Source organism: Aotus nancymaae, unplaced genomic scaffold, assembly GCF_030222135.1.
Source record: "Aotus nancymaae isolate 86718 unplaced genomic scaffold, 86718_ANA_hifiasm-v0.15.2.pri h1tg000016l, whole genome shotgun sequence".
Taxonomy (NCBI): Eukaryota; Metazoa; Chordata; class Mammalia; order Primates; family Aotidae; genus Aotus; species Aotus nancymaae.
In genome coordinates, this window is record NW_026988428.1 from 82,584,113 (window position 1) to 82,609,441 (window position 25,329).

Consider the following 25,329-nt stretch of genomic DNA (forward strand, 5'->3'; position numbering starts at 1 on the left):
TTATTTCTCAAATGAAGAATAACACTCTTTCATCTTCAAACCAAACTATACGTTGTGTGAAACTAATAGTCTTTTGTGTAATTGATACAGATGCTGTTCACCCTGTATTGTTTGTCAAATAGAATTTCATAAAAAGATTAAAGTCTGTTAATAGTTTATACCTTGTATGCTATTTCAATCTTTTAAAAAAAACATATTCTAGGCCGGGCATGGTGGCTCATGCCTGTAATCCCAGCACTTTGGGAGGCTGAGGCAGGTGGATGACCTGAGGTCAGGAGTTCAAGACCAGCCTGGCCAACGTGATGAAACCCTGTCTCTACTAAAAATAGAAAAATTAGCCAGGCGTCATTGAGGATGCCTGTAATCCCAGCTGCTCAGGAGGCTAAAGCAGGAAAATCGCTTGAGCCCAGGAGGCAGAGGTTGCAGTGAGTAGGGATCAAGCTATTGTACTCCAGCCTGGGTGACAGAGTAAGACTCCATCTCCAAAAAACATATGTATAGATATATATATATATTCTGGTGTATATTTTACGTACTGGAACAAAAGAAATGTACACTAATTTAGAATATGAATAACTCTCCTTCATTTTTACATTTTAATTATTTTTTTATTTTAGAGTAATTTCTTACCAAACATTACCAAGAAATATGCCAAGCCACAGAGCCCAGATTATGGCCCGCTACCCTGAAGGTTATAGAACACTCCCAAGAAACAGCAAGACAAGGCCTGAAAGTATCTGCAGTGTAACCCCTTCCACTCATGACAAGACATTAGGACCTGGAGCGGAAGAGAAACGGAGGTCCATGAGAGATGACACAATGTGGCAGCTCTACGAATGGCAGCAGCGTCAGTTTTATAACAAACAGAGCACCCTCCCTCGACACAGTTCTTTGAGTAGTCCCAAAACCATGGTTAATATTTCTGACCAGACTATGCACTCTATTCCCACATCACCTTCCCACGGGTCAATAGCTGCTTATCAGGGATACTCCCCTCAACGAACTTACAGATCGGAAGTATCTTCACCAATTCAGAGAGGAGATGTGACAATAGACCGCAGACACAGGGCCCACCACCCTAAGGTAAAATAGCTGCTGATTTTGTGTTAACTCACTACTTTATAAATGCTGTGTTTTCTTTCTAGTACCCTACTTTAAGTGTGAGACAAGACAATGGGGAGAAAGTAAGCAAGGCAGCTCTTTCTTGTTTTAAAAATTAAATAAAAGGGCCAGGCGCAGTGGCTCATGCCTTTAATCCCAGCACTTTGGGAGACCGAGGTGGGAGGATCACAAGGTCAGGAGTTTGAGACCAGCCTGGCCAACATGGTGAAACCCTGTGTCTACTAAAGATAAAAAAATTAGCTGGGCGTGGTGGCAGTCGCCTGTAGTCCTACCTACTCAGGAGGCTGAGACAGGGGAATCGCTTGAACCCAGGAAGCATGGGTTGCAGTGAGCCAAGATCACACCACTGCACTCCAGCCTAAGCTAAAGAGCGAGACTCTGTCAAAAACAAAAAAAATTAAATTAAAATATTTTACAACGTTAAGATCTTATGTATAAAAAATACCTCATTGCAACATTTCATCTCTCAGGAGCACAGGAGCAGTTCTTTTGAGCAGATGGATTTTGTATTCTCTGCTTGATACCGTATCTCATCAGTTCTCCATGTAGGTTAACACCACATGCAGTTTTTTTGTTTGTTTTAGGTTTGGGGTATCTTTTTTTTTTGAGACAGAGTCTCACTCTATTGCCCAGGCTAGAATGCAGAGGCACAATCTCAGCTCACTGCAACCTCCACCTCCTGGGCTCAAGCAATTCTCCTGTCTCAGCCTCCAGAGTAGCTGAGATTATAGGCACGTACCACCATGCCGGCTAATTTTTGTATTTTCGGTAGAGACGGAGTTTCACCATGTTGCCCAGGCTGGTCTTGAACTCATCACCTCAAGTGATCCACTGGCCTTGGCCTCCCAAAGTGCTGGGATTATAGACGTGAGCCACTGTGCCTGCCCTAGAACACATGCATTTTTATTGGCTTTTCATACACTTGCAAATTCTACACCTACCCTCTTCTGGCATACCTGCAATTTTATATCAAGCTCATCCTGTTGTTTGTGAGGATAAAAGTGTTAACTATCTTCTAACCAACTGAATATATGTCATAATGAAATATATCCTTAAACACTCAATTTAATATTAGAGGAGCTTAATGTTATGTATACATTTTATAAAATGGAGATCATGTTTTACTTTGTACATTAAGTTAGTTTAAGCATTGCTTAGTATAGCTTATTTGAAGCGAATTCAGTGTGTCTTGTATCAATCAGCTTTTCATAATGCTAAAGCAGTGGTTTTGATTAGTCAGCTAGTACACAGCCAGTTCCTTAATGTCTATTCTAAGGTGCTCTTTTTTTCATACTAAAGAATTTCTTGGCCAGCCGTAGTGGCTCATGCCTGTAATCCCAACATTTTGGGAAGCCAAGGCCATAGCATCACTTGAACATGGGAGACGGAGGCTGTAGTAAGCTGTGCTTGTGCCACTGCACCCCAGCCTCGGCAACAGAGCAAGACTGTGACTTAAAAAATAATAATAATTGTTTTAGTCATCGGAAGATAAGGGTAAATAAAATAAAATAATAATAATAAGTTATTGCTTTATACTATTTCAAAATGCTTATCCTTGTGACAGGCTTAATCTTTCAGCTGCATCATTACATAAAGCATTTGCTTGATATTTCCACAAATAAGCATTTGTTAGAAATTAATAAATTAAGCCAGGCGCGGTGCTCACGCCTGTAATCCCAACACTTTGAGAGACTGAGGCGGGTGGATCACGAGGTCAGGAGTTCGAGACCAGCCTGACCAACATGGTGAAACTCTGTCTCTACTAAAAATATAAAAATTAGCCAGGCGTGGTGGCTTGCGCCTGTAATCCCAGCTACTCAGGAGGCTAAGGCAGGAGGATTGCTTGAAGCCAGGAGGCGAAGGTTGCAGCGAGCCAAGATTGCGTCACTGCAGTCCAGCCTCGTCAACAGAGCGAGACTCCATCTCAAAAAAAAAAAAAAAAGGAAATCAATAAATTAATCAGGAATTTTCCTTTGAAGAAAGCTTTAATTTGCCTCAAAAAAGGCTCACTTTGAACTCCATTGTAACAAAGTTCATGTTTCCTCACTTTGTACTTAAAGACTAAATCATGATTGATAAAAATAGTAACTATATAAGAAAAATTTGATCTAATACAGCTTAACATGTGTGGTATAACAAGTGGCTCTAAATTACATGCTCTTGTGGTTAAAAGTATTTTTCATGTTCTTACCCAGAATATATCATCTGTTTCAACAGCAAATATGAGATGAATCTATATTCTCTATCCAATTCCCAGCTATCTACTACTGCTACTCCTAAAAGACTTCTCCAAAATTGCCAAATTTTTCTTTCAAACTATCCTATCCTCTTCCTTGTTCTAGATCAGTGGTTCTCAAAGTGTAGTTCATGGACCCCTGTGGGGATTCCCTCCGCATGACCCTTTCAGGGAGTCACAACTATTTTTATAATCTTAATAAGGCATTATTCATTTTGTTCCCATTTGCTATGGTGAGTATAATTTCTGGCACCTTAGCATAAATCAAGGCAGTGGCTCCAGACTATACTAGCGGTCATTGTGTCTTTCACTGCCACACACTTCAAGTGAAAAATAAAGTATCAGGTTCACTTATAAATCTCATTCGTGAAACAGTAGAAAATAATTTTATTGAAACTTAACCTTTTGTTACATATTCTTTTACTATTACTTGTGATGAAATGGTAAATACACAAAGCATTTCTATAGCATACCAAAGTGCTAATGGTTGTCTCAGAAAAACGTGATTGAGTTGCAAGCTGAATTAGCTCCTTTTTTTTTGTGAAACACGTTTTTACTTGAACAAAAGGCAACTATCAATATTCAGACATGATATTTGATAGACACATTTTCTCAAAGTGAATGCTATCCTGTCACTTCAAGGAAAACAACTGACAGTATTTGTCACTGATGACAACATTTGAGTTTTCAAGCAAAAAATAGAATTTTGGAAATCATGTATCTGCCACTCTGAACTTGACAGCTTTCCGGTGCTTAAAGATTGGTGGTGATATTAACATTAGTGATTTGTTATATTGTATACTAACATATATCAACATTTGGAACATTGCATAACTCAGTGAACCAATATTTTCCAGATGACCAGTGTTTGATACCACAAGATTCACTTGAAGTGCAAACAGACCAGTGGATATTTTATGTAGCAGAGTATCAAAAGTTCATTGATAAGGTTTTGGATACCATACTAACCTTTAAAAAACAAAATACCACTTTTCTGAGCTATAGCGCAATGTCAAAGATGAACATCTATAATTATTAAGAGAAACTATTAAAGTTCTCTTCCTTTTTACAACTATGTATATTGAGGGTAGCTTTTTTTTCACATACTTCCACTAAAAGAGATTATCACAACAGATTAAATACAGAAGCAAATATAAGAATACAGGTAGACATTAAAGATTTGCAAAAGTATAAAACAATGCCACTCATGCCACTAAATTTTCTTTTTAAAAATTTAAAGGGATCCTGAAGCCAAAGAGTTTTAGAGAACCTCTAAACCAGACCATAGAATTACTCTGTTCAGGCTGGGCACAGTGGCTCATGCTTGTAATCCAAGCACTTTGAGTGGCCGAGGTAGGCAGATCGCTTGAGGCCAGGAGAGACCAGCCTGGCCAACAAGGTGAAACCCTGTCTCTACTAAAAGTACAAAAATTAGCCACGCGTGGTGGCATGTACCTGTAATTCCAGCTACTTGAGAGACTGAGGTAGGAGAATCTTTTGAACCTGGGAAGTGGAGGTTGCAGTGAGCTGACATTGTGCCATTACACTCCAGCGTGGGCAACAGAGTGAGACGCTGCCTCAAAATAAAGCAAAACAAAAAAAAGAATTACTCTGTTCATCCACATCAGTTTTTGGTTTTTTGTTGTTGTTGTTTTTGTTTTTTTGAGACAGTCTCACTCTGTTGCCCAGGCTGGAGTGCATTGGCACTATCTCAGCTCACTGCAACCTCTGCCTCCTGAATTCATGCAATTCTCCCACTTCAGCCTCCCAAATAACTGGGATTACAAGCACACACCACCACACCTGGCTAATGTTTTGTATGTTTAGTAGAGATGGGGATCTCACCATGTTGGCCAAGCTGGTCTCAAACTCCTGACCTCAAGTGTTCCTGCCTTGGCCTCCCAAAGTGCTGGGATTACAAGTATGAGCCACTGCGCCAGCCCTACATCAGTATTTTATGACACAGAAATTTTAGTCTCTGTCATCTTTCATAAGCACTAATAGCAATTTGAAATGGTATTTCATAATATGAATTTAAGATTTCTCCTTGCTGACATTGACAAGGAAAAAAAAAAACTTTACCACAGAATTACATTGTGCCTTTACTTTCCTAGCATGTCTATGTGCCTGACAGAAGGTCAGTGCCAGCTGGCCTGACTTTACAGTCTGTTAGTCCCCAGAGCCTCCAAGGGAAAACGGTGAGTAATATCTTTATTTACCATACCATGTTTTATTTATGTGCTACATAGGAAGATACATATCTAACATAGTTTTTAAGTTTGAATTTTCAGAGGTGTCTCCCAAAGAAAAAACAGTACTGCTTTTGTGCGAGAGATGCTCATCAGAAGAATTTGGAATCATGTAACCATTTTAGTGTTTTAGTGGATACCTTTTCCTAAGTGTCTGACTGCCTAAATAAAAGATTATATTTTGAAACTTTATGGCCGGGTGTGGTGGTTCATGCCTGTAATCCCAGCACTTTGGGAGGCTGAGGCGAGTGGATAGCCTGAGGTCAGGAGATCAAGACCAGCCTGGCCAACATGGTGAACCCTGTCTCTACTAAAAATACAAAATTAGCCAGGCATAGTGGCACATGCCTGTAATCCAGCTACTTGGGTGTCCGAGGCAAGAGAATCACTTGAACTTGGGAGGCGGAGGTTGCAGTGAGCCAACATCACACCATTACACTCCAGCCTGGGTGATAGAGCGAGACTATCTCAAAAAAAAAAAAGAAACTTTATTGTATAAGCTAGGTGGGTTTCTTTGTTAATTCCCTTATTCTTAAAACAGAAGTTACAGTCATTCATTAGTGAACAAATCCAGCAAGCAGCTATTTGTAGTCAAACTATGGTGTATTACGTTTTCCCTGTGAATTTTTAGATTAACTTCTTTAGAGCTGTTAATAAAAGAAACTGATTTACATATCAGCAGAAAAAGAAAGACTGTAGCAAACATGCGATCAAAGCAAGCATTTATCATTATCATTTCATTATCAGTGTTATGTTCCATTGGAAAGGAGTTATATTAGCAGGACACTGTTCTAGTTAAAGAGAAAAGATGACTTTTCCTCACTTTAGTTTATTTTAATTTATTTTTTTTATGGGGCACTGGCTTTATTGTCAGTAGATAGTTTCTGTAAAGGTGTGATTTTAGCACCTGTTCATTATTTAAAATTCTCTTCCTGCAGTAATCAAAACAAATTCATCTTATGTGTTTTGTAAAAACGTTTTATCTTTTACACATTTAGATAAAAGGAAATATTTCCTTGCTTTAAGCTACTTGCAGTTTATTTGTCAAAGATTATAAATATTACTTGATTAAAACGAAGAACTTTTAAATGTTGGAATTTTAAAACATTAGATTTTTGACCTGACAAATATGCATTAATCATAAAGTAAATGCTAAATATCATACCACAAGTGTTTCTCTCCTCCTTGCTCCCTCTAGTGGAAATGTAGCATAAAAATTATTTCCCACCTCCTACTTTCTTTGGTCAAATGTGCCCCTTTATTTGCCCTCAAAATCTAAATAAAGTTATTGGTATCTTTCATCCTTTTGAAGATCTCTTAATGTTTTTAACTCCATAAATAATAAACCAGAGTTTCAGTATTTCTTGTGGTATCACTCTGGGTTCTTAGAATATCTAAATCTCTTACCCCACCTTACCTTCTCCCTGGCAAGACTTCAGGTGCTGGATATGATGATCATAAAACAAGGATCATCTAGCATCATGAGGTCACGAGATAGGATTGGAATCAGAGCAAAAGCAGCTGTTCTTTTACTCTTATGTGGCTTATTCTTTAAATCTCACACACCAAACATTCTTTGACCATTTAATATACAGTAAAAGACTGTTGTCTCACCTGTGGATACCCAGTTTTATCTAAGGAATCCAATAGTAACCATAGTTTACTTCTACTAACACTTTTTCTGTCTGAAGGCAATAATTTTTAATATGATTTCAGATACCAGTTAAAAATGATTTGTTTTTGAAAAGAATTATAGGAAAATAAAGAACAATAGCAAATAAACAGAACAGAAGAGAGCTAGTGCAATGTTGTGGTATAGGCAAAACAAACCAATCTCAGAAATATTTTTTTAGCCTGGAAGTTTTAAGAGTACATTGCAGCACTCAAGTGAGGAGAGTCTCCCTTTAGCCCACTTTCATTTTTTAATCATAACAAAGCTTGGAGATGTACCAAGTAATACTTTATGGGCTGTAAGACTGCCAATGCCCATACTTTACTGTATTTCTAAGAAAAGTATATCAAATTGGCCCATTTAGGAATTTCATCCACAGTTGAAAATTTGTTGGTTTTTTTTTTTTTTGAATCATAGTCACCAGTCAGGAACCAAAAACAAGTTATCTACTTTTCCCAGAGCAAAGAAGGAGGGTTTACGTGCCCATGGAAACTTTCTCTTTTAATTAAAAATAAAACTGATCTTTTGGTCATAAAAAATGCTGTGAAAGCACTAACATTGTCATTTCAGAATAAAACTGGGAAGTGATTAATTGAACCCAGATACCGAGTTTAATAATGGGAAGATATCCAAGTTTTACATTTAATTTATTTTATTTTATTTATATATATATTTTGAGACAGAGTCTCGCCCTGTCGCCCAGGCTGAAGTGCAGTGGCATGGTCTCGGCTCACTGCAACCTCTACCTCCTGGGTTCAAGCAATTCTCCTGCCTCAACCTCACAAGTAGCTGGGATTATAGCCATGCGCCACCACGCCCAGCTAATTTTTTGTATCTTTAGTAGAGACGGGGTTTCACCATGTTGGTGAGGCTGGTCTTGAACTCCTGACCTCGTGATCCGCCCGCCTCAACCTCCCAAAGTGCTGGGATTACAGGCGTGATCCACTCTGCCCAGCGTACATTAACTTAAATTATTTTATGTACCTTCTGTTAGAAAGTTTGACATGCAGTATTTGTACTATTGCTAGAAAAGGTGTAATTTTTTAGACATCTTACTAAAATATCTTTTGATAATTTTTTAGCAGCACTTATGTACAAACCTTTATAATGGTTTTTTGGCATTGTGCTTTTTTATACTTAGCATTTAAATATTCTCATGAGTTCTGAGAAAATGCCTTAATATACTGTTGTTTTGCTGTATCTTTTAAAGTAACACTGTTCCTTCTATTTCTCTAGATATCTATGCATTTATGTAGGACCTATCATCATAGTGCCTAGGCACTATGTTTGATGTCAACCATAAGAGGAAACTTGCCAAGAAATATTGGTTTAATATCTGTCACTTAAGACAACAATTAATCTGTTTTCCACTGTTTGGATTCTTAAATTGTACTCCTTCAGCCAGAGGAGCTTACACTGCTGCTAATAAAGCTGAGACGGCAACAAGCCGAACTGAGTAGTATCCGGGAGCATACGTTAGCACAGCTCATGCAGCTAAAGCTTGAGGCCCACAGCCCAAAGGTCAGCTATTGAGAGATCTGTCTGTGTTGTCTGCCATCATCACTTATTTTGAACCACTCATTAGTTAATATGATCAGTGTCATTAGTATTGAGCATGAGCCCATACCATCATGGTGACAACCTTAGAATCTCCTATTAACCCTTTGAGAATTCCGCTTATTTATACATTACTGAAAGAAAATACAGGTAGGGTGCATTTCTTCTTAGCCTTCTATCCACCCGCTCACCCACTGTCTTTGGTTTTGAGGAAGGAAATGCATACAATACTTCATGTATGCATTAACTTCATGTTGTTATTCACTGAATACTATGACTTCCACATCTGGTAAAACAAATATTGAGAAGTCTTATAATTTCTAGCAAAACAATGAATTGGAAATTCATTATAGCTTTAATAATACTGCCTTTGAAATGTTAAAGATTAATTTTAAAATGTCTTCTATTTTTAATGAAAAGAATGAACCCATAACCATTTCTCAAAGGGTTTGTAGCTCAGGTTATATAAGAAACATCTTATTGAAAGAAGTAGTACTATATTACAGGAAATAACATGTAGAAGTTCTAACAGTTTGCTAAAGCTATTTTAAGGAATTTTTCTGCTTAATAGTTCATTGTTCATATGCATGTATACTTAATTTCTTACAAAGCAAAATATAATTTTATATGTCACTGGTACCATTTACAGGGGAGCATGTGCACAAAAGTTGTTGTATACTGTGCTTTAATAGGTTATAGTAAATTACCTGTTTTTCTTATTTCAAAATTGACCTTTTCTTGAATTCCACATCCTCTTTCTCTATCCCTTTTTTCTTAATTGGTGCCTACTAGAATGAAATTCTTTCACATCATCTCCAAAGGAACACCATATATTTGGATCATCAGGTGGGATTCATAGAGATTTTCTTACTTTTTACTACTTAATGGAACTTCTTAAATATAGTACAGTTTTCCAGGTTACTCAGCTATTTCAGTCACTTTGAATTAATGACATGACTTTTACAAGTGGCAGAATATGAAATCCTTGACCAGGTGGATTCAGGAATTCCATAATAAACAGGGAGAAAGGACAGGTTTGGAGGTAAAGGGGGATGTAAATGCTGGGTCACCTAAAATTGAGAGCCTAAATTCTCTAGACTTCTTTCTTCTTATCCCATTAAAACACCTACTCCTTGAGGCTTATCTTAGCTTGGAGTTAACCTAATTAAAGGAGCAGACACCAAGCTGTGAATTGTCTTGTTGGAAGGCAAGACGAAGGGTAAATGTAGTATGCTCTGTTTTCCCAAAGCGGGGTCTAAAGATGGGCAAAGTCGGCCGGATACAATGGCTCATGCCTGTAATCCCAGCACTTGGGGAGGCCAAGGCAGGCAGATCACTGGAGGCCACAAATTTGAGACCAGCCTGGCCAACATGGAGGAACCCGTCTCTATTAAAAATACAAAAATTAGCCAGGTGTCACAGTGAACATCTGAAATCCCAGCTACACAGGAGGCTGAGGCACAAGAATTGCTTGAACCCAGGAGACAGAGGTTGCAGTGAGCCAAGATGTCGCACCACTGCACTCCAGCCTGGGTGACAGAGCAAGACTGTCTCAAAAGGAAAAAAAAAGAGAGAAGTGGGGGGGTAGGAAGGAAAGAAGAAAGGAAGATGGGTGAAGTGTATAGTGGAGGTGATTTTTAGTTGCCTGTCCTTATTCCCTGTTTGCTGTGTACTTCCAGTGTTTGGTTTTTGCCAACGTATGTAGAGCCAGTTTTATAGTGACCTACAGTTCCTAGCATTAGCTCAGTGGTGGTACCAGGTGTGGCTTGTTGAGGTGAATGTTCAAAACTGAAAGTTGCAATGGGCCGGGCATGGTGGCTCACGCCTGTAATCCCAGCCTTTGGGAGGCTGAGGTGTGTGGATCACCTGAGGTCAAGAATTTGAGACCAGCCTGGCCAACATGGCAAAACCCCATGTCTACTGAAAATACAAGAATTAGCCAGGCATGGTGGTGCATGCCTGTAATCCCAGCTACTTGGGAGGCTAAGGCAGGAGAATCACTTGAGCCCTGGAGGCGGAGGTTGCAATGAACCAAGGTCGCACCACTGCACTCCAGCCTGGGCAACAGAGTGAGACTTTTGTCTCAAAATTTTAAAAAAGTGGCAACGAAGAAGGAGTGACTGTCTCCTCTCCCATATTTTAGTTTTTATAAAATGCTCTATTAATTTTTAATTTGATGGGAATCTTTTTGTTACAAGACATAATTTCTTTGATTGAATGCATTTTTTCATGTAAATTAAGCTAAAACTTATTCCAGCTTGTTTCAAAATGTCCAAACTTGAATATTTTACCAAATAAAGAGGTTACTATAGAAAATGTTATAAAGCAAATGCTTGCATATTTATATTTGCCTGTTTGAAACAAAATTGTAGTGTGCTACTTTAAATTAGTTGTATTTAAAGAGGGATTTTATATTAGGATAACCCTTTGAAAAGCGTTAAATCATTTTTCTTATTTTAATTTTTAAAAGTAACATAGTTTTGTTAGTATAAAATTTATATATTTTCCACAAAACATTTTCATCATCACTTTGCCCCATTGGAATGCTTTAAAAAATAAGCATTTCATGTATCCAAATCTCAGAACTTCAATCCAGAGAGTGAGGCTATTGAAATTTAACCCCAGTGTATATTATCCATTTTGAAAGCAGTCTAATAAAGACATGTTAGCTAATAAAATAGAAAACTGCATCTTCCTTCAAATTCTGCACTACCAGAAAGCTGCTAAGATAAATGGGAAATTTTAAAAAAAAGACAACTCCTTTGTATTTAGAGCTACAGATAGTCCTAAAAAATAGTGGGATATTAAAAATTAGATTTGGAAAACAATGATATAAATATGAATTTGAAGTTATCCAGCATCTCAGAAAATAAACCTTGTGGTTTACTATAATTTATTACTGACCTCTTTGAATCAAAGCTGGAATTGCAGAGACACAGAACTTCAGAAAATTTTAGAGGAGGACAGGTGAATACATCAAAAACACCACCATTTGCTAAGCCCTTCCTCAATCACTTTCCCGGGTCGAGATTGTGTTTTATCCCTTTACGTATCCCATTGAGGCTCATTCCCGTCACTCCTCTCTAAGCAGGCTTTGTTGAACCTTTTCTACTGCTTCATGCTTGTGGTCCTACCAGTGACTTCTAAACATCCCAACATGTTACTGATCTCTATTCTCTCAACATGTCACCAAAGCTTTTCCAGTAATTTACCTGCAGTAAAGTTATTAAATTTTTAAATTTTGTGTTAATGAGAAGGATTACAGAATTGTTTGAATGATATTTTGTGTTTGAAGTAAGACTATTTTGATAGCAAAAATTGGGCCATTTTTAGGTAATAATTAGATAGCATGTGAAAACATGTTGGAGACTTTGCCCAGAAATTCAGATATGCTTAAATGTATATATCTTTAAGGTTTCCTAAAGAAAATCTCTCTTTAAATAATTATATTAAAAATTTATGATTTCAAATAATTGCATTTAATATAAATGAAATTACTTAGTTTTGAACTGTTCTATATTTTATATCAGTAGTTGTGGCTATTAAATTATATAAAAATAGTTCTTGATAACTTTGAGTTTTGATAAAATTTTTCATTCAGCTCAAACATTTCCAGCTTTTAATCTTGTTACTGCCAGTAACATAACATTTTAGATTACCAGGTCGGTTGTTTTTGTGGGCATTATTGGCTCCCTGGATTTATGAATTGATTCATAAGTTTTATAAACCACAAATTTGAAAGTAAATTATAAAATCTGAAAGAGGAAAAGGCTCTGGTCACATTTTATACTGTATATCATAACAAATAAACGTGTACTAATCTATTCTCAAACTTATTCTGCCTCCCCTAATAGATCATCAGAATAACCCAAGACCAGCAACAAAATTCAGTTTTCCTCCTACCCCTTGTGAGATATTACAATAATCAAAACCAAAACTGTAATTTATTTAAATTCTGTTAATCCCTGTCACTATTCACAAAAAACATCCAAAGAGTAGTCTCAGAGTTGCTTCAGAGGTCAGTTCAATTCTGATGCTGCTGGAATGTTTAATAACAAATAAAAAATAAAATTACCTTATCTGAAAGTCTACAGATTTACATATTAAACAGTCAATCCAAAAATCTTGACTTCTTTTGCCTATAACTTCAACAGAATAATTTGGTTCTCACTGTCACCGTTTATGAGGATAAATCATGTATTGAAGTGGTTTAAAAATAACAATAGCTTGGCTGGGCATAGTGGCTCAGACCTGTAATCCCAGCACATTGGGAGGCCAAGGCAGGCGGATCACTTGAGGTCAGGATTTCGAGACCAGCCTGGCCAACACGGTGAAACCCTGTCTCTACCAAAAATTTAAAAAATTTTAAAAAATTAAGTGGGCACCTGTAATCCCAGCTACTCGAGAGGCTGAGACAGGAGAATTACTTGAACCTGCGAGACGGACATTGCAGTGAGCCAAGACTGCGCCTCTGCACTCCAGCCTGGGCGACAGAGTGAAACTCTGTCTTAAAAAAAAATACATATATATCTATACTAACTACATGGTAGAATTTTCTTCAGTTTTTTTGTTTCATTATGGAGTACGCTATTACAGTTTGTGTGTGCTTCCATAGCCCAGTTAGTATGTTATTCAAAGTCCACATTTATGTAAGACTAGCCCTGGTTCGTCATTTTTGTGAATTTTAAGATAGCATTACTGTATCCATAGAGTAATCCCAACTATAGTCTTTATGTATCTCATCCATGCTCTATGTAGAGAATGAATAAATACACAGTACATCAGTAACTCATTTTCTTCTCATTGGGCTTAGTTGTTGCTGAATATTGGAGATACTTTTGGTTACAGTTAAGTGAAACTTGCTAGCTTCATCCTAAAATGCATATACTGAATAGATTAAACATTTATTAGCTTTTTCCATGTTTATTTTTCTGCCTAACAGAATGTAAAAGGGGTGGAGGAAGCCATAAGCAAAGTGTTGCCCTTCCTGTGTACTTGCCATGAGGTTGGAAGTAAATTTCAGATTATCAGCAGTTAAAGCAGGGTCTCCTCCCCTGAAGAATGAAGTATCCTGTTGTAGTTCTTTGACAGTGCCATAGTGGCTAGTTGTTATTTTATGAGGGAAAGAGAAAATTTTGGAAAAAAAAATTTTTTTTTTTATCAGAACAGGGCAGATCAAGCATAAGCTGCCCTACTGAGCAAGCATTTTATTATTAGGAGTCCCTAAAAGGTTCCACAGAGCCACGTATAAGTCATTTGTTTGAAACAAGAGTAACAGGTTTCCAGGGGAGCTGATTGTAGCCAAACCATTTGATAATATTTGGTTGTAAGATACAGAAGGAGCATACTGGTTGTTTTGGCTCCTTTACCCTACTGGTTATTAAGCATTTTTAATAGTATCCCTGGTGCTTAGATTCCCTAGCCAGGCCATGAAGCACAGTATTTTACTGTGTGCTATATCTGAAGACTAGACTAACAATATCACACACCCTACCCACATTGAAGAAAACATCTCTCTTAAAAATATATTCAGTGTGGCCAGGCGCTGTGGCTCACGCCTGTAATCTCAGCACTTTGGGAGGCCGAGGCAGGTGGATCACCTGAGGTCAGGAGTTAGAGACCAGCCTGGCCAACATGGGGAAACCCCATCTCTACTAAAAATACAAAAAATTAGCTGGGTGTGGTGGTTCGTGCCACCCACTACTCAGGAGGCTGAGGCAGGAGAATTGCTTGAACCAGGGAAGCAGAGTGAACCAAGATCACACGACTGTACTCTGTCTCCAAGAAGATGGCAGGAGGGACAGAGATGAAACCCAAAAAATTCTTGAGCAGGATATGAAATAGTAATGGCAGAACTCTAAGACTTAATGGATTAGATTAGAATTTAAAATGTAGCCGGGCGTGGTGGCTCACGCCTGTAATCCTAGAACTTTGAGAGGCCAAGGTGGGCAGATCACGAGGTCAGGAGATTGAAACCATCCTGGCTAACACAGTGAAACCCCATCTCTACTAAAAATACAAAAATGTAGCCGGGCATAGTGGCATGTGCCTGTAGTTCCAGCTACTTGGGAGGCTCAGATACGAGAATCACTAGGACCCAGGAGGCAGAGGTTGTAGTGAGCCAAGATCGTGGCACTGCACTCCAGCCTGGGCAACAGAGTGAGGAGTGAGACTCTGTCTCAAAAAAAAGAATTTAAAATGTGTCTCATAAATTGGCCTGATAGTGCATATATTATTATCATGGGTCTGTTCTTACTAGTAATTAATCTGTCCTATTTTTAGCTATATATATATTTTTAACCTATCTTAGTGCTAACTGGGGAAGACCTCTGTTTCTTGGTGTTCTCCAAACTGAGAATTCAACTTCATCTATTCATCATTTTACTAGCTGTCACTGTGTGAGTCTTCATCTCTAACCTTGCTGGGTTTCTCCCAGAGAGCGGAGTCTGTAGTGTGGGCTTTCTTGATGTGGGCTCATTTGCAGGGAATTTCTTTTGGGAAATGATATCAAGCTAGGAGAGAAGAGAGTAAACAAGGAAGGAAGGGATATTTTATCAACTGCCATGGGCAACTTGGGCCTTATCGGACAATTGCCTGTTGACAAATGAGGAGAAACACTGCAGAATTACCCAGGTGAACAATAGAAGTAGGAAGCATTTGACTGGCTCCCATCCTCCATTGATTAAGGGTTGCCCTATGAGACTAACTCACCACCACATTGAGGTTATGCATACATGGAGTTCCCATACACAAAGTGGTTGACTCAACAATAGCTGAAACAAAAGTTGTGGAGAGGGGCAGAAAAGCTGTCCAAAACATCTCTCCACAGTTTCAGTTATGTGTACCTCTAGTTGCCTGCAGAGATATCCATTTGGAGTTTCTGCCTTCAGCACATCCTCAAGGTATGAAAAACATCTTTTGTCATCTTTTTTTTTGAGACCCAGTCTTACTCTGTTGCCCAGGCTGGAGTGCAGTGGCGCAATCTCAGCTCACTGCAACGTCAGCCTCACGGGTTCAAACGATTCTCCTACCTCAGCCTCCCGACTATCTGGGATTACAGGTGCCAACCACCACACCCGGCTAATTTTGTATTTTTAGTAGAGATGATGTTGGCCAGGCTGGTCTTAAACTCTTAACCTCAGGTCATGCACCCACCTTGGCCTCTCAAAGTGCTGGGATTGCAGATGTGAGCCACCACGCCCAGCCCAAAGCTAGTCATCTTTATCCTTCAAGTCCCTGACCAAAAAGCTAAAGCAAAAAAAACATGGTTCAGAATATCTGCTACTATTAACTTTGGTCATATGACAAACATTTATTGAATACATCATCCTTGAGAAAGAGCTCACTGGGCTTGGGGAGCCATCAGCACTCTTGCTTTACTGTTTGCTTAGACCTGGAACTTAAGGCTGGCACCTTAAAACCCCCAACGGAAAAGAGGATAACACAGAGAAAGTGAGGCCCAGTCTCCTCTACAGGCTATAGCTGGGACAGCCTGACACCAGTCTTTCACAGTCTGACTGACTGATCAGCAAGAAGAAAAACAAGTGGCAGACTACCTGGAAGGACCTGAGGTATGACAAGCCTGCTTTGCATTCTGCCTGCCACTGCCTCACTGTAATGATGGAGATTTTCCAAACTTGTGAAAATGGCAGAATTAAGTCAGACAGGTGCCTGGAATTGTATAATGTTCTTCTAAAGTCTTGTCTGCCCAACATCAGCATGGATTAAAGTTAAACTGATAATTTTAAACTGGAATTAAATGTACTTTAAAAACAATTTTACTGAAAACCAAAAAATCATGAGATTCTATAGAACTATCTGAAGAGATTTTTTTTTTTTTTTTTTTTTTTAGCTGATTACATGTTGGCATGGTGTTTGGTCAAGAAAACAAAGACTATCATAGCACCTTATGTATGTGAGATCCCTCATTACCCTTTAGTCCGCAAATCTTGGGATTGTATCCTCTGTAATGCTTCTCCTGAATCTTTGCATACACATAGCAATATTCCTGGCCTCACATCTAGATTTTGTTGTGTATCCCATTTTATTGTATAATAGTCCTGGATGTGTCTCATCTTAATTTTCCTGCCTTTGGATAATAAGTTCCTTAACTATACGCCTGTAAGCCTCCATTCTAACATTTATAAGAGTAGTAATATGAACCTTTTAGGGTTGTTGAGGATTAATTGAGGTAATATCTATAAACTATCTATAAACACAGTAAGAGGAACTAGTAACCTCTCAGTAAATGGGAAGTCTGTGACTGCTGAAATTGAAATTAGGTTCAATTGCTCATTTAATCTTCCTACAGGTCCTGCCACATTACATCTTTTAGCCAACTCAGGAAATTTCACAAACTCCTCTTGCCCTACAAAAAAAAAGTCTCTTTTTGTCATGTAAGCCTTTGGTCTACCACCAGCATGTCACAACTTGGGAAGTAATTCCTCCCCTATAAACCCATTTCTCCAGCCAGTGACTCACCATTTCTCAGATACTTCCAAAGCACTGCCTTCTCTGCATGGGTGTGTAGTGCTTGTTCAACCCTACTATGTAAGTCTCACTTTACAGTTCACAAACCACTGTCTTCTTCTGCAACATCCCACTTGTTTCACATGCACAGGCTCTTCAGCATACAGACCAGTTACCTTTATCCCCATTTAATCAGATTCCATGACTTGCCCAAAATCATAAGCTAGGATAAGAAACCTTGTATTAATGGATTTTCTTTCATTTAAAAAAAATTTTAACTTCTTTCAAACTTAATGGGTTAGTCTGTTCATAGAGTTTCAGGCTGCTGTCTTTGTTACCTGAGGAATATCAGCTTCTGGCTATGGCTCTAACAAGGTAGCAAAGTGAAAACAAAATTTCCCTACCTTTTCTCAAATGCATAATAGCTATACAGTTCTATTTTTATTTATAAAATATTGTAAATATTATTTTGTAGTTACAAAATTACAAAAGTAACGCATTATAGCAGGCTTTGCTTTTGGCTTAATTTTACAGTAGGTTTTGCCTCTATCTTCATTTTATGTACATTTTTTAGCAAGTTTGTCCATTCTGCAAAGATTTGTGGAACTCAGTGTAAGGCACTATGCTAGTGCCTACAATGTAGAATTCTTGAATTATTTTCAAGACCTGGAAGGAAATAAGTTGAATATAAATGCGGAAAACATTTCTAAAATGGACAAAAAAGTGTCATTTTGTTGTTGAAACATAAGCTGATAAATCTTTGAATTAATGGTGGGAATTCAGCTACTCAGTGCTATTTGTAACTTCATAAGAACATAGTTAACCATTAATAAAACCTAGATCCTTGTATCTAGAAGTTATTTTAATTTTGATTTAAAATTCAAATATATTCTAGAGTAGATTTATCCATGCCAAGAACAAGTAGCTTTTTGACTAACAGAGATGTAAGATTTTCACTTTGGGAATGTTTTGTCCCTTAAAAATGGTAGATTTTAGTGTATCTTTAAAATATTTGCAAAGGACAATTTCAAACCTTATGTTCACAGTAAAAGATTTTTTTTAATTGATCTTGAGTTCTTTTAATATTTTCTATTTCCTGTGGATGCCAGGAATAAACACAGTAGTAGCCTTGCTTGAAATTAAAGGAACAGTGATTAGGTAAAGGCCATTCATTAAACAAGGAAAATATATTAAGCTACTGAAGTAAAAAAAAAAAAAAAAGGCCGGGCGCGGTGGCTCAAGCCTGTAATCCCAGCACTTTGGGAGGCCGAGGCGGGTGGATCACGAGGTCAAGAGATCGAGACCATCCTGGTCAACATGGTGAAACCCCGTCTCTACTAATACAAAAAATTAGCTGGGCACGGTGGCGCGTGCCTGTAATCCCAGCTACTCAGGAGGCTGAGGCAGGAGAATTGCCTGAACACAGGAGGCAGAGATTGCGGTGAGCCGAGATCGCGCCATTGCACTCCAGCCTGGGTATCAAGAGCGAAACTCCGTCTCAAAAAAAAAAAAAAAAAAAAAAAAAAAATCAGATCTGTAAAATTTATCCATAGCCAAATGTAAGTAAATTACTTGGAATGGCACTAGCCCAGGCCTTCAAAGTTTGCTTTCAAATATACCACAGGTACATAATCTATTTTCTTTGAAAAAAAGAGGAAATATTATAGTCTAGCTGTATCTTTATAACAGTAGTAATTTTTTTAAGTTTTACTTAAAGGAAAAACATATAGCATAGATAATTTATTCAAATTGCTTTAAAACTTATGAAGTAATCTCAATAACCCCTTCAGTTATAAAGAGACTTATTTATATTCTTCTGTTACTGAAGTCACTTCAAATTTCCCTGCTTCCTGTTAAACAAAGGGTGGTTTCAATAGGTAGTCACACCCTTCAATCTCAGGTTCTTGGACTTTCAGATGTGCCTAGAGAGAGTGGAAGGCAAATTTACATTGTTATTATCTAAATGACCTATTTATAAAGACCTCCCCTCCTCATTCCCTAAAGCCTCATCCTGGGCATGTCAGATTCTTTAGCCTTTTGGTTTTGCTGCACATTTTAAGAGTTTATTGATGTAGACACAGGAGGACATTCTTGAGAAATGGAGTCTTACGTGATTACCCTCTGGGGTTTTTTGCATTTGTTAAGACAGATTCCCAACTTAAAAAGTCTTTCTGAAGAAGTCAAGAACTCAGGAAAAAGTCCCTTTTCCACTTAAATGGAAAATGACAGCAAGAGATGGGTCCTCTTAGTTAACAGTGAAGGACAGAAGCTTTGCCCAGTATCCACCCAGACTGTTGAAGAAAAAGGAGCTATTAGCACAGAATTCAGACTCAAGTTAAACTAAGTTACACGATAGCTTGAGCAAAGATTTCCCCTTCTGTAAATGAGTTGCAGATCACAGGAAAAATCATACTTTACTGGTCTAGATTTTTTTTTCTTTTCTTTTTTTTGAGATGGAGTCTCCCTCTGTTGCCCAGGCTGGAGTGCAGTGGCACAATCTCGATTCACTGCAACCTCCCAGTTCAAGCGATTCTCTTGCCTCAGCCTCCCAAGTAGCTGGGATTACAGGTGCGCACCACTATGCCTGGCTAATTTTTTTTTTGTATTTTTAGTAGAGACGGGGTTTCACCATGTTGGTCAGGCTGGTCTCGTTCTCCTGACCTCGTGATCCGCCCGCCTCAGCCTCCCAAAGTGCTGAGATTACAGGCGTGAGCCACCATGCCCAGCTGTGTTTTTTTTGTTGTTGTTGTTGTTGTTTTGTTTTGTTTTGTTTTTAAATAGTATCCTTTCTTAAAGCTTTGTTGTTTTGTTGTTGTTGTTGTTGGAGACAGGGTCTGGCTTTGTCACCCAGGCTGTAGTGCAGTGGCAATCATGGCTCACTGCAGCCTCAACTTCCTTCGGCCTCAGCCTCCCGATTAACTGGGATCACAGGCCTGCACCACCATGCCCGGCTACTTTTTCGTAGAGACGGGGTTTCACCATGTTGCTCTCCTGGTCTCCAACTCCTGGCCTCAAGTGATCCACCTGTCTCACCCTCCTGAAGTGCTGGAACTGCAGGCATGAGCTAGCGTGCATGGCCAAGACCTTTTCTCTTAAGAAAAAGAGTAACTGGCTGGGCGCGGTGGCTCACACCTGGAATCCCAGCACTTTGGGAAGACAAGGCGGGCAGATCACCTGAAACCAGGCATTCGACACCGGCCTGGCCAACATGGTGAAACCTCGTCTCTACTAAAAATACAAAAAAGTAGAGAGGCATGGTGGTGCAGGCCTGTGGTCCTAGTCACTCAGGAGGCTGAGGCAGAAGGATTGCCTCAGCCCAGGAGGTGGAGGTTACAGTGACCCAAGCGAGATAGCACCGTTGTACTCCAGCCAGGCGACAGTGCAAGACTCCGTCTAAAAAAATAGTTATTCATATTTGCCCAGCAGACCTCAAAACTGATAAAGAGGCCAGGATTAAATATCAGATTTTCTAGATAGTTTTTCTAGTCATTTGGGCTTAAAATTTTCAAGTAAAAATGTGTTTTTGTTATAAACAGAAATACACTGGCATTACCTAAGTGCATTTCCAAGATGTTGCCACGTATGTTTTCTTATTTACAGCTAGAGTTAATTATGAAACTGTGGGCTTGCAGGCGAGGTGGGGGTGGCCGTTTGTTTTCTCGCGGTCTCCAACTCGTGGGCTCTTTTCCCCATCCCCGCGGCGTGCGATGGGGCAGAGAAACGCAGGCCGTGGCAGTAGCAGCACAAGCTGTAGCATCGGACACCCTCCTCCCGTGAACCGGTTTCTCTTCCCCTCCCCACTGTTTGTTGTGTGTTTGATGTGTTACAAAGCAGGAGCGAGAACGCGAGCAGTACCCTGAGCAACACTACCCTCCGTCTCAGCGGCAGGCCCAGTGGCGGAGGTGGTGGCGGCAACACCGAGGTAATAGGTGACTAATGACTCCCCGAGTGCTAGCTCTGAGCAGATGCGGACTCTCAGTTTTCTAGGCAAGATGGAAGAACCGCGCCTGTTCCCGCTGGATGATTCACCTTTGCCAGTCTCATCTCGTTAAGTTCCATGATCCAGACTCAGCAGTTGTGGCACAATGTCTGACAAACACTGTATTCCTGACAGAGCTTTGATGGCGTACTGTATGCCAAAGGAGTTATTCTTGATAAGATTAAGGCTTTGTCTCTGTTGGCAGCAGCTAATGCAATGGCAGGTGTTCTGCATGGTGAGCTCCTGCCTACCCCTACTGGTGCTGTTCCACTGGCTGCTTTAGGGGCTCCTACTCTTGATCCTGCCCTTGCTGCACTTGGGCTTCCTGGAGCAAACCTGAACTCTCAGTCTCTTGCCACAAATCAGTTGCTGAAGCTTATGAGTACTGTCAATCCCAAGTTGAATCATGTAGCTGCTGGTCTTGTTTAACCAAGTATGAAATTAGATACCGCTAGTAAAGAAATAAAGGAAGCGACCAGGCACGGTGGCTCACACCTGTAATCCCAGCACTTTGGGAGGCTGAGGTGGGTGGATCACTTGAGGTAAAGAGGTAGACGTTGCAGTAAGCCTAGATCATGCCATTGCACTCCAACCTGGTCAACAAGAGCAAAACTCTGTCTCCAAAAAAAAAAAAAAAATAGAGGAAGCTATGAAAAGAGTACAGGAAGCACAGTCCCTAATTCTGCTGCTATAGAACCACATAAGGAAGAAGCAAAAAGAAGGCATTCAAGATCAAGATCACATTCTAGAAGGAGAATTTCATCTTCTAGATGGTCAGAAAGCAGATCAAGAGGGTGATCACATTCTAAGTCTAGGAATCAGTGATGATCCAAAAGCCCAAGACAGAGAGATCTTCTTCCAGAGAGAGGTAGAAGGTCGAGGAGCCCAGAAAAAACAAGAGACAAAAAGAAGACAAAGGAAAGAAAGGTTCTAAAACACCACCAAAAAGATAGAGCACAGCCAGACATTCCAGAAGTGCAAGCAGAGAGAGACAACGACGAAGTAGCAGGAGTGGAACAAGATCTCCTAAAAAGCCTCGGTCTCCTAAAACAAAACTGTCTTGCTTACCATCCTCTGGGAGACAAAAAAGGAGAAGAAAGATAAAGAAGTGGGGATGAAAGAGAACAATCAACAAGCATGAAGAAGAGTAAAGATAAGGAAAAGGACCGGGAAAGAAAATCAGAGCGTGATGCAGATGTAAAAGTTACACGGGATTATGATGAAAAGGAACAGCGAGAAAGAAAAAAAAAGAAGAGAAGAAAACAATAGAAGCAAGTTCCCCTAGAACAAAGGAATGTTCTGTGGAAAAAGGAACTGGTGATTCACCAAGAGAATCTAAAGTGAATGGGGATGATCATCCTGAAGAAGACGTGGATATGAGTAACTGAATATTGTCTCTATGGGAATTCAACTGTATACATGCATCAGTGTCATCCCTTTGTGTGATTTCCGAATGCTGTATTTGTTCATCTCAAACCTTGATGTATATAGCTCTGAGTTATAAGTGGTTATAAAGCTCCCATTATTGATATTATTTACATCAAAAAGCATCTAGAAAATGGTACAACGTAAGCAATTCTTGTCATGGTGAAATCTGACTGAGTAACCAAGCAGTTTTACTATTGGTGTTGCTTCATAACAAAAATGAAAAGCCGCATGCATCTACAGCAGGAATGGATTGTTTATGTCATATGATCTCCTTTATTAAGTTCACTTATATTCATTGCCATAATAGAGCTATGTAGGAAATGCACTGATTGCATGTTATTGTGGCAAGAATATCCTAAATATTAAAATCCTCCAACGCAATGGATCTACTTACTGTCTTGTTTTTGACATGACAACCTTCTTATAGTTCCATCTGGAAATGAGCGTTTGAAATAGATAATCTGGCCAGGTACAGTGGCTCATGCCTGTAATTCTGGCACTTTAGGAGACTGAGGCAGGCAGATCACCTGAGGTCAGGAGTTCCAGACCAGCCTGGCCAACATGGCAAAACCTCATCTCTACTAAAAATACAAAAAAAAAAAAAAAAAGCCAGGCATGGTGGCACATTCCTGTAATCCCAGCTACTTGGGAGGCTGGGGCAGGAGAATCCCTTGAACCCAGGAGACAAAGATTGCAGTGAGCAGAGATAGCGCCACTGCACTCCAGCCTGGGCGACAGGGCAAGACTCCATCTCCAAAAAAAAAAAAAAGAAAAAGAAATAGATAATTCTTGAAGCTTTGTGGCAAAATTTTTGTGGTTTTGGTTTGACTTTGAAAGATTATTATGCACTAACCTTTTTTTGATGGCTAATTAGGGTTTAATTACAGAAATAAGATTTCAAATAAAACTGTCTTTGGCAGTGAGTAAACAGCATATCTTGAAGTAGAGTTGTATACGTTTTCATAAGATGTTTGGGAATTTTTTTTTCCTGAAGTAATTTATTACACATCTACATCAGTGAAAGCTATCTACCTATCCTGAGACCATCTTAAAGAAAAAAAAACTTATCTCTTGCCCTTATTTTGAATATTCCACTCTTTCATTAATTTGTTTTAAGTTCAGTATCGGAAAAAAATGGGTAGTGCATTTTAAATTGAACTTCATATGCTTTTAAAATAAGACATCTGGCTGGGTGTGGTGGCTCACACCTCTAATCCCAACACTTTGGGAGGGCAAGGCAGGAGGATCACCTGAGGTCAGGAGATCAAGATCAGCCTGGGCAACATGGTGAAAGCGTGTCTCTACTAAAAATACAAAAATTAGCTGGGCGTGATGGTGGGTGCCTGTAATTTCAGCTACTTGGGAGTCTGAAACAGGAGAATCACTTGAACCCTGGAGGTGGAGGTTGCAGTGAACCTCGGTCACGCCACTGCACTCCAGACAGAGTGAGACTCTTTCAAAAAAATAAAATAATAAGACAAATCTACTTGATAATGTACCTTTTGCTTGACCTCAAGTGGTATAAAACCAATAAATTTTTATTGCTGCAGTAGTATTCTTATTGCACACAGTGATTTCATGTTATATATGCAAAGTAGTTCAGCAACTGTTTCTTTGTTATAGAAGTTTCAACCTTTACTTTTGCAGTAAAAACAAAAGTAGGCTATAGTCTGTGCCATGATAATGTATGGTTTTTAAAATTATTTCATAAGACTTTGATAATAAAACCCTTAAACTTAAAAAAAGAAAATTGTTTAATGTCTGAATCATACATCCTCATTTCTATTATTATGAAATAATCTGCCTTTTATAATAGCTTTATAATTTAGCAATTAACTAAAATATGTAGACTGTTAATACCACTCTTAAAATGATTTCTAGGATTCTCATATTCAAACCAGAAGAGTATTACCAGTACTTTTTTTTTTTTTTTTTTTTTTTAAAGAACTTAAAGGCTGGGTGCGGTGCCTCACACCTGTAATCCCAGCACCTTGGGAAGCTGAGGCGGGTAAATCATCTGAAGTCAAGAGTTTGAGACCAGCCTGACCTGCATTGTGAAACCCCGTCTCTATTAAAAATACAAAAATTAGCTGGATGTGTGACAGGCATCTGTAATCCCAGCTACTTAGAAAGCTGAGGCAGGAGAATTGTTTAAACTCTGGAAATAGAGGTTGCAGTGAGCCAAGATCACACCATTGGTTTTTTTTTTTCTTTTCTTTTCTTTTTTTTTTTAATTATTTCCCTGTGCCTGTAAAAGTTATGCTTACTCTATACTGTAGTCTGTTAAGTGTGCAATAGCATTATGTCTAAGAAAACAAACACCTATATTGCTAAAAAAATACTAATGATCATCTGAGCCTTAGCAAGTCCTAATCTTTTCGCTCGTGGAAGGTTTTACCTCCATGTTGATGCCTGCTGACTGATCAGGGTGGTGGTTGCTGAAGTTTGGGATAGCTGTGGCAGTTTCTTAAAATAAGACAGCAATGAAGTCTGCTACATCAATTGGTTATTCTTTTCATGAAACGACTTCTCTGTAGCATGCAATGCTGTTTGAGAACATTTTGCCAATGGTAGAACTTTCAGAATTGGAGTGCAGTCGGACATGGTAGCTCATGCC

At 39.0% G+C, this 25,329-nt stretch overlaps 1 protein-coding gene and 1 pseudogene across 50 annotated transcripts in view; both read left to right on the forward strand.

The window, feature by feature from the left end:
* Positions 1 to 25,329, forward strand: part of PLEKHA5 (pleckstrin homology domain containing A5) — a 238,640-nt gene that overhangs the window by 153,367 nt on the left and 59,944 nt on the right. For 25 of the 50 annotated variants that reach the window (XM_064377721.1, XM_064377732.1, XM_064377734.1 and 22 more), the window contains 4 exons: positions 618 to 1,083; positions 5,473 to 5,556; positions 8,681 to 8,800; positions 9,629 to 9,682. In XM_064377721.1, coding sequence (XP_064233791.1) covers positions 618 to 1,083; positions 5,473 to 5,556; positions 8,681 to 8,800; positions 9,629 to 9,682 — 724 coding nt within the window. Of the gene's footprint in view, positions 1 to 617; positions 1,084 to 5,472; positions 5,557 to 8,515; positions 8,801 to 9,628; positions 9,683 to 25,329 lie in introns of all 50 variants that reach the window. The other 25 variants (XM_064377741.1, XM_064377750.1, XM_064377742.1 and 22 more) reach the window with 5 other exon arrangements.
* LOC135275227 (serine/arginine-rich splicing factor 11-like) lies at positions 9,813 to 23,491 on the forward strand (annotated as a pseudogene).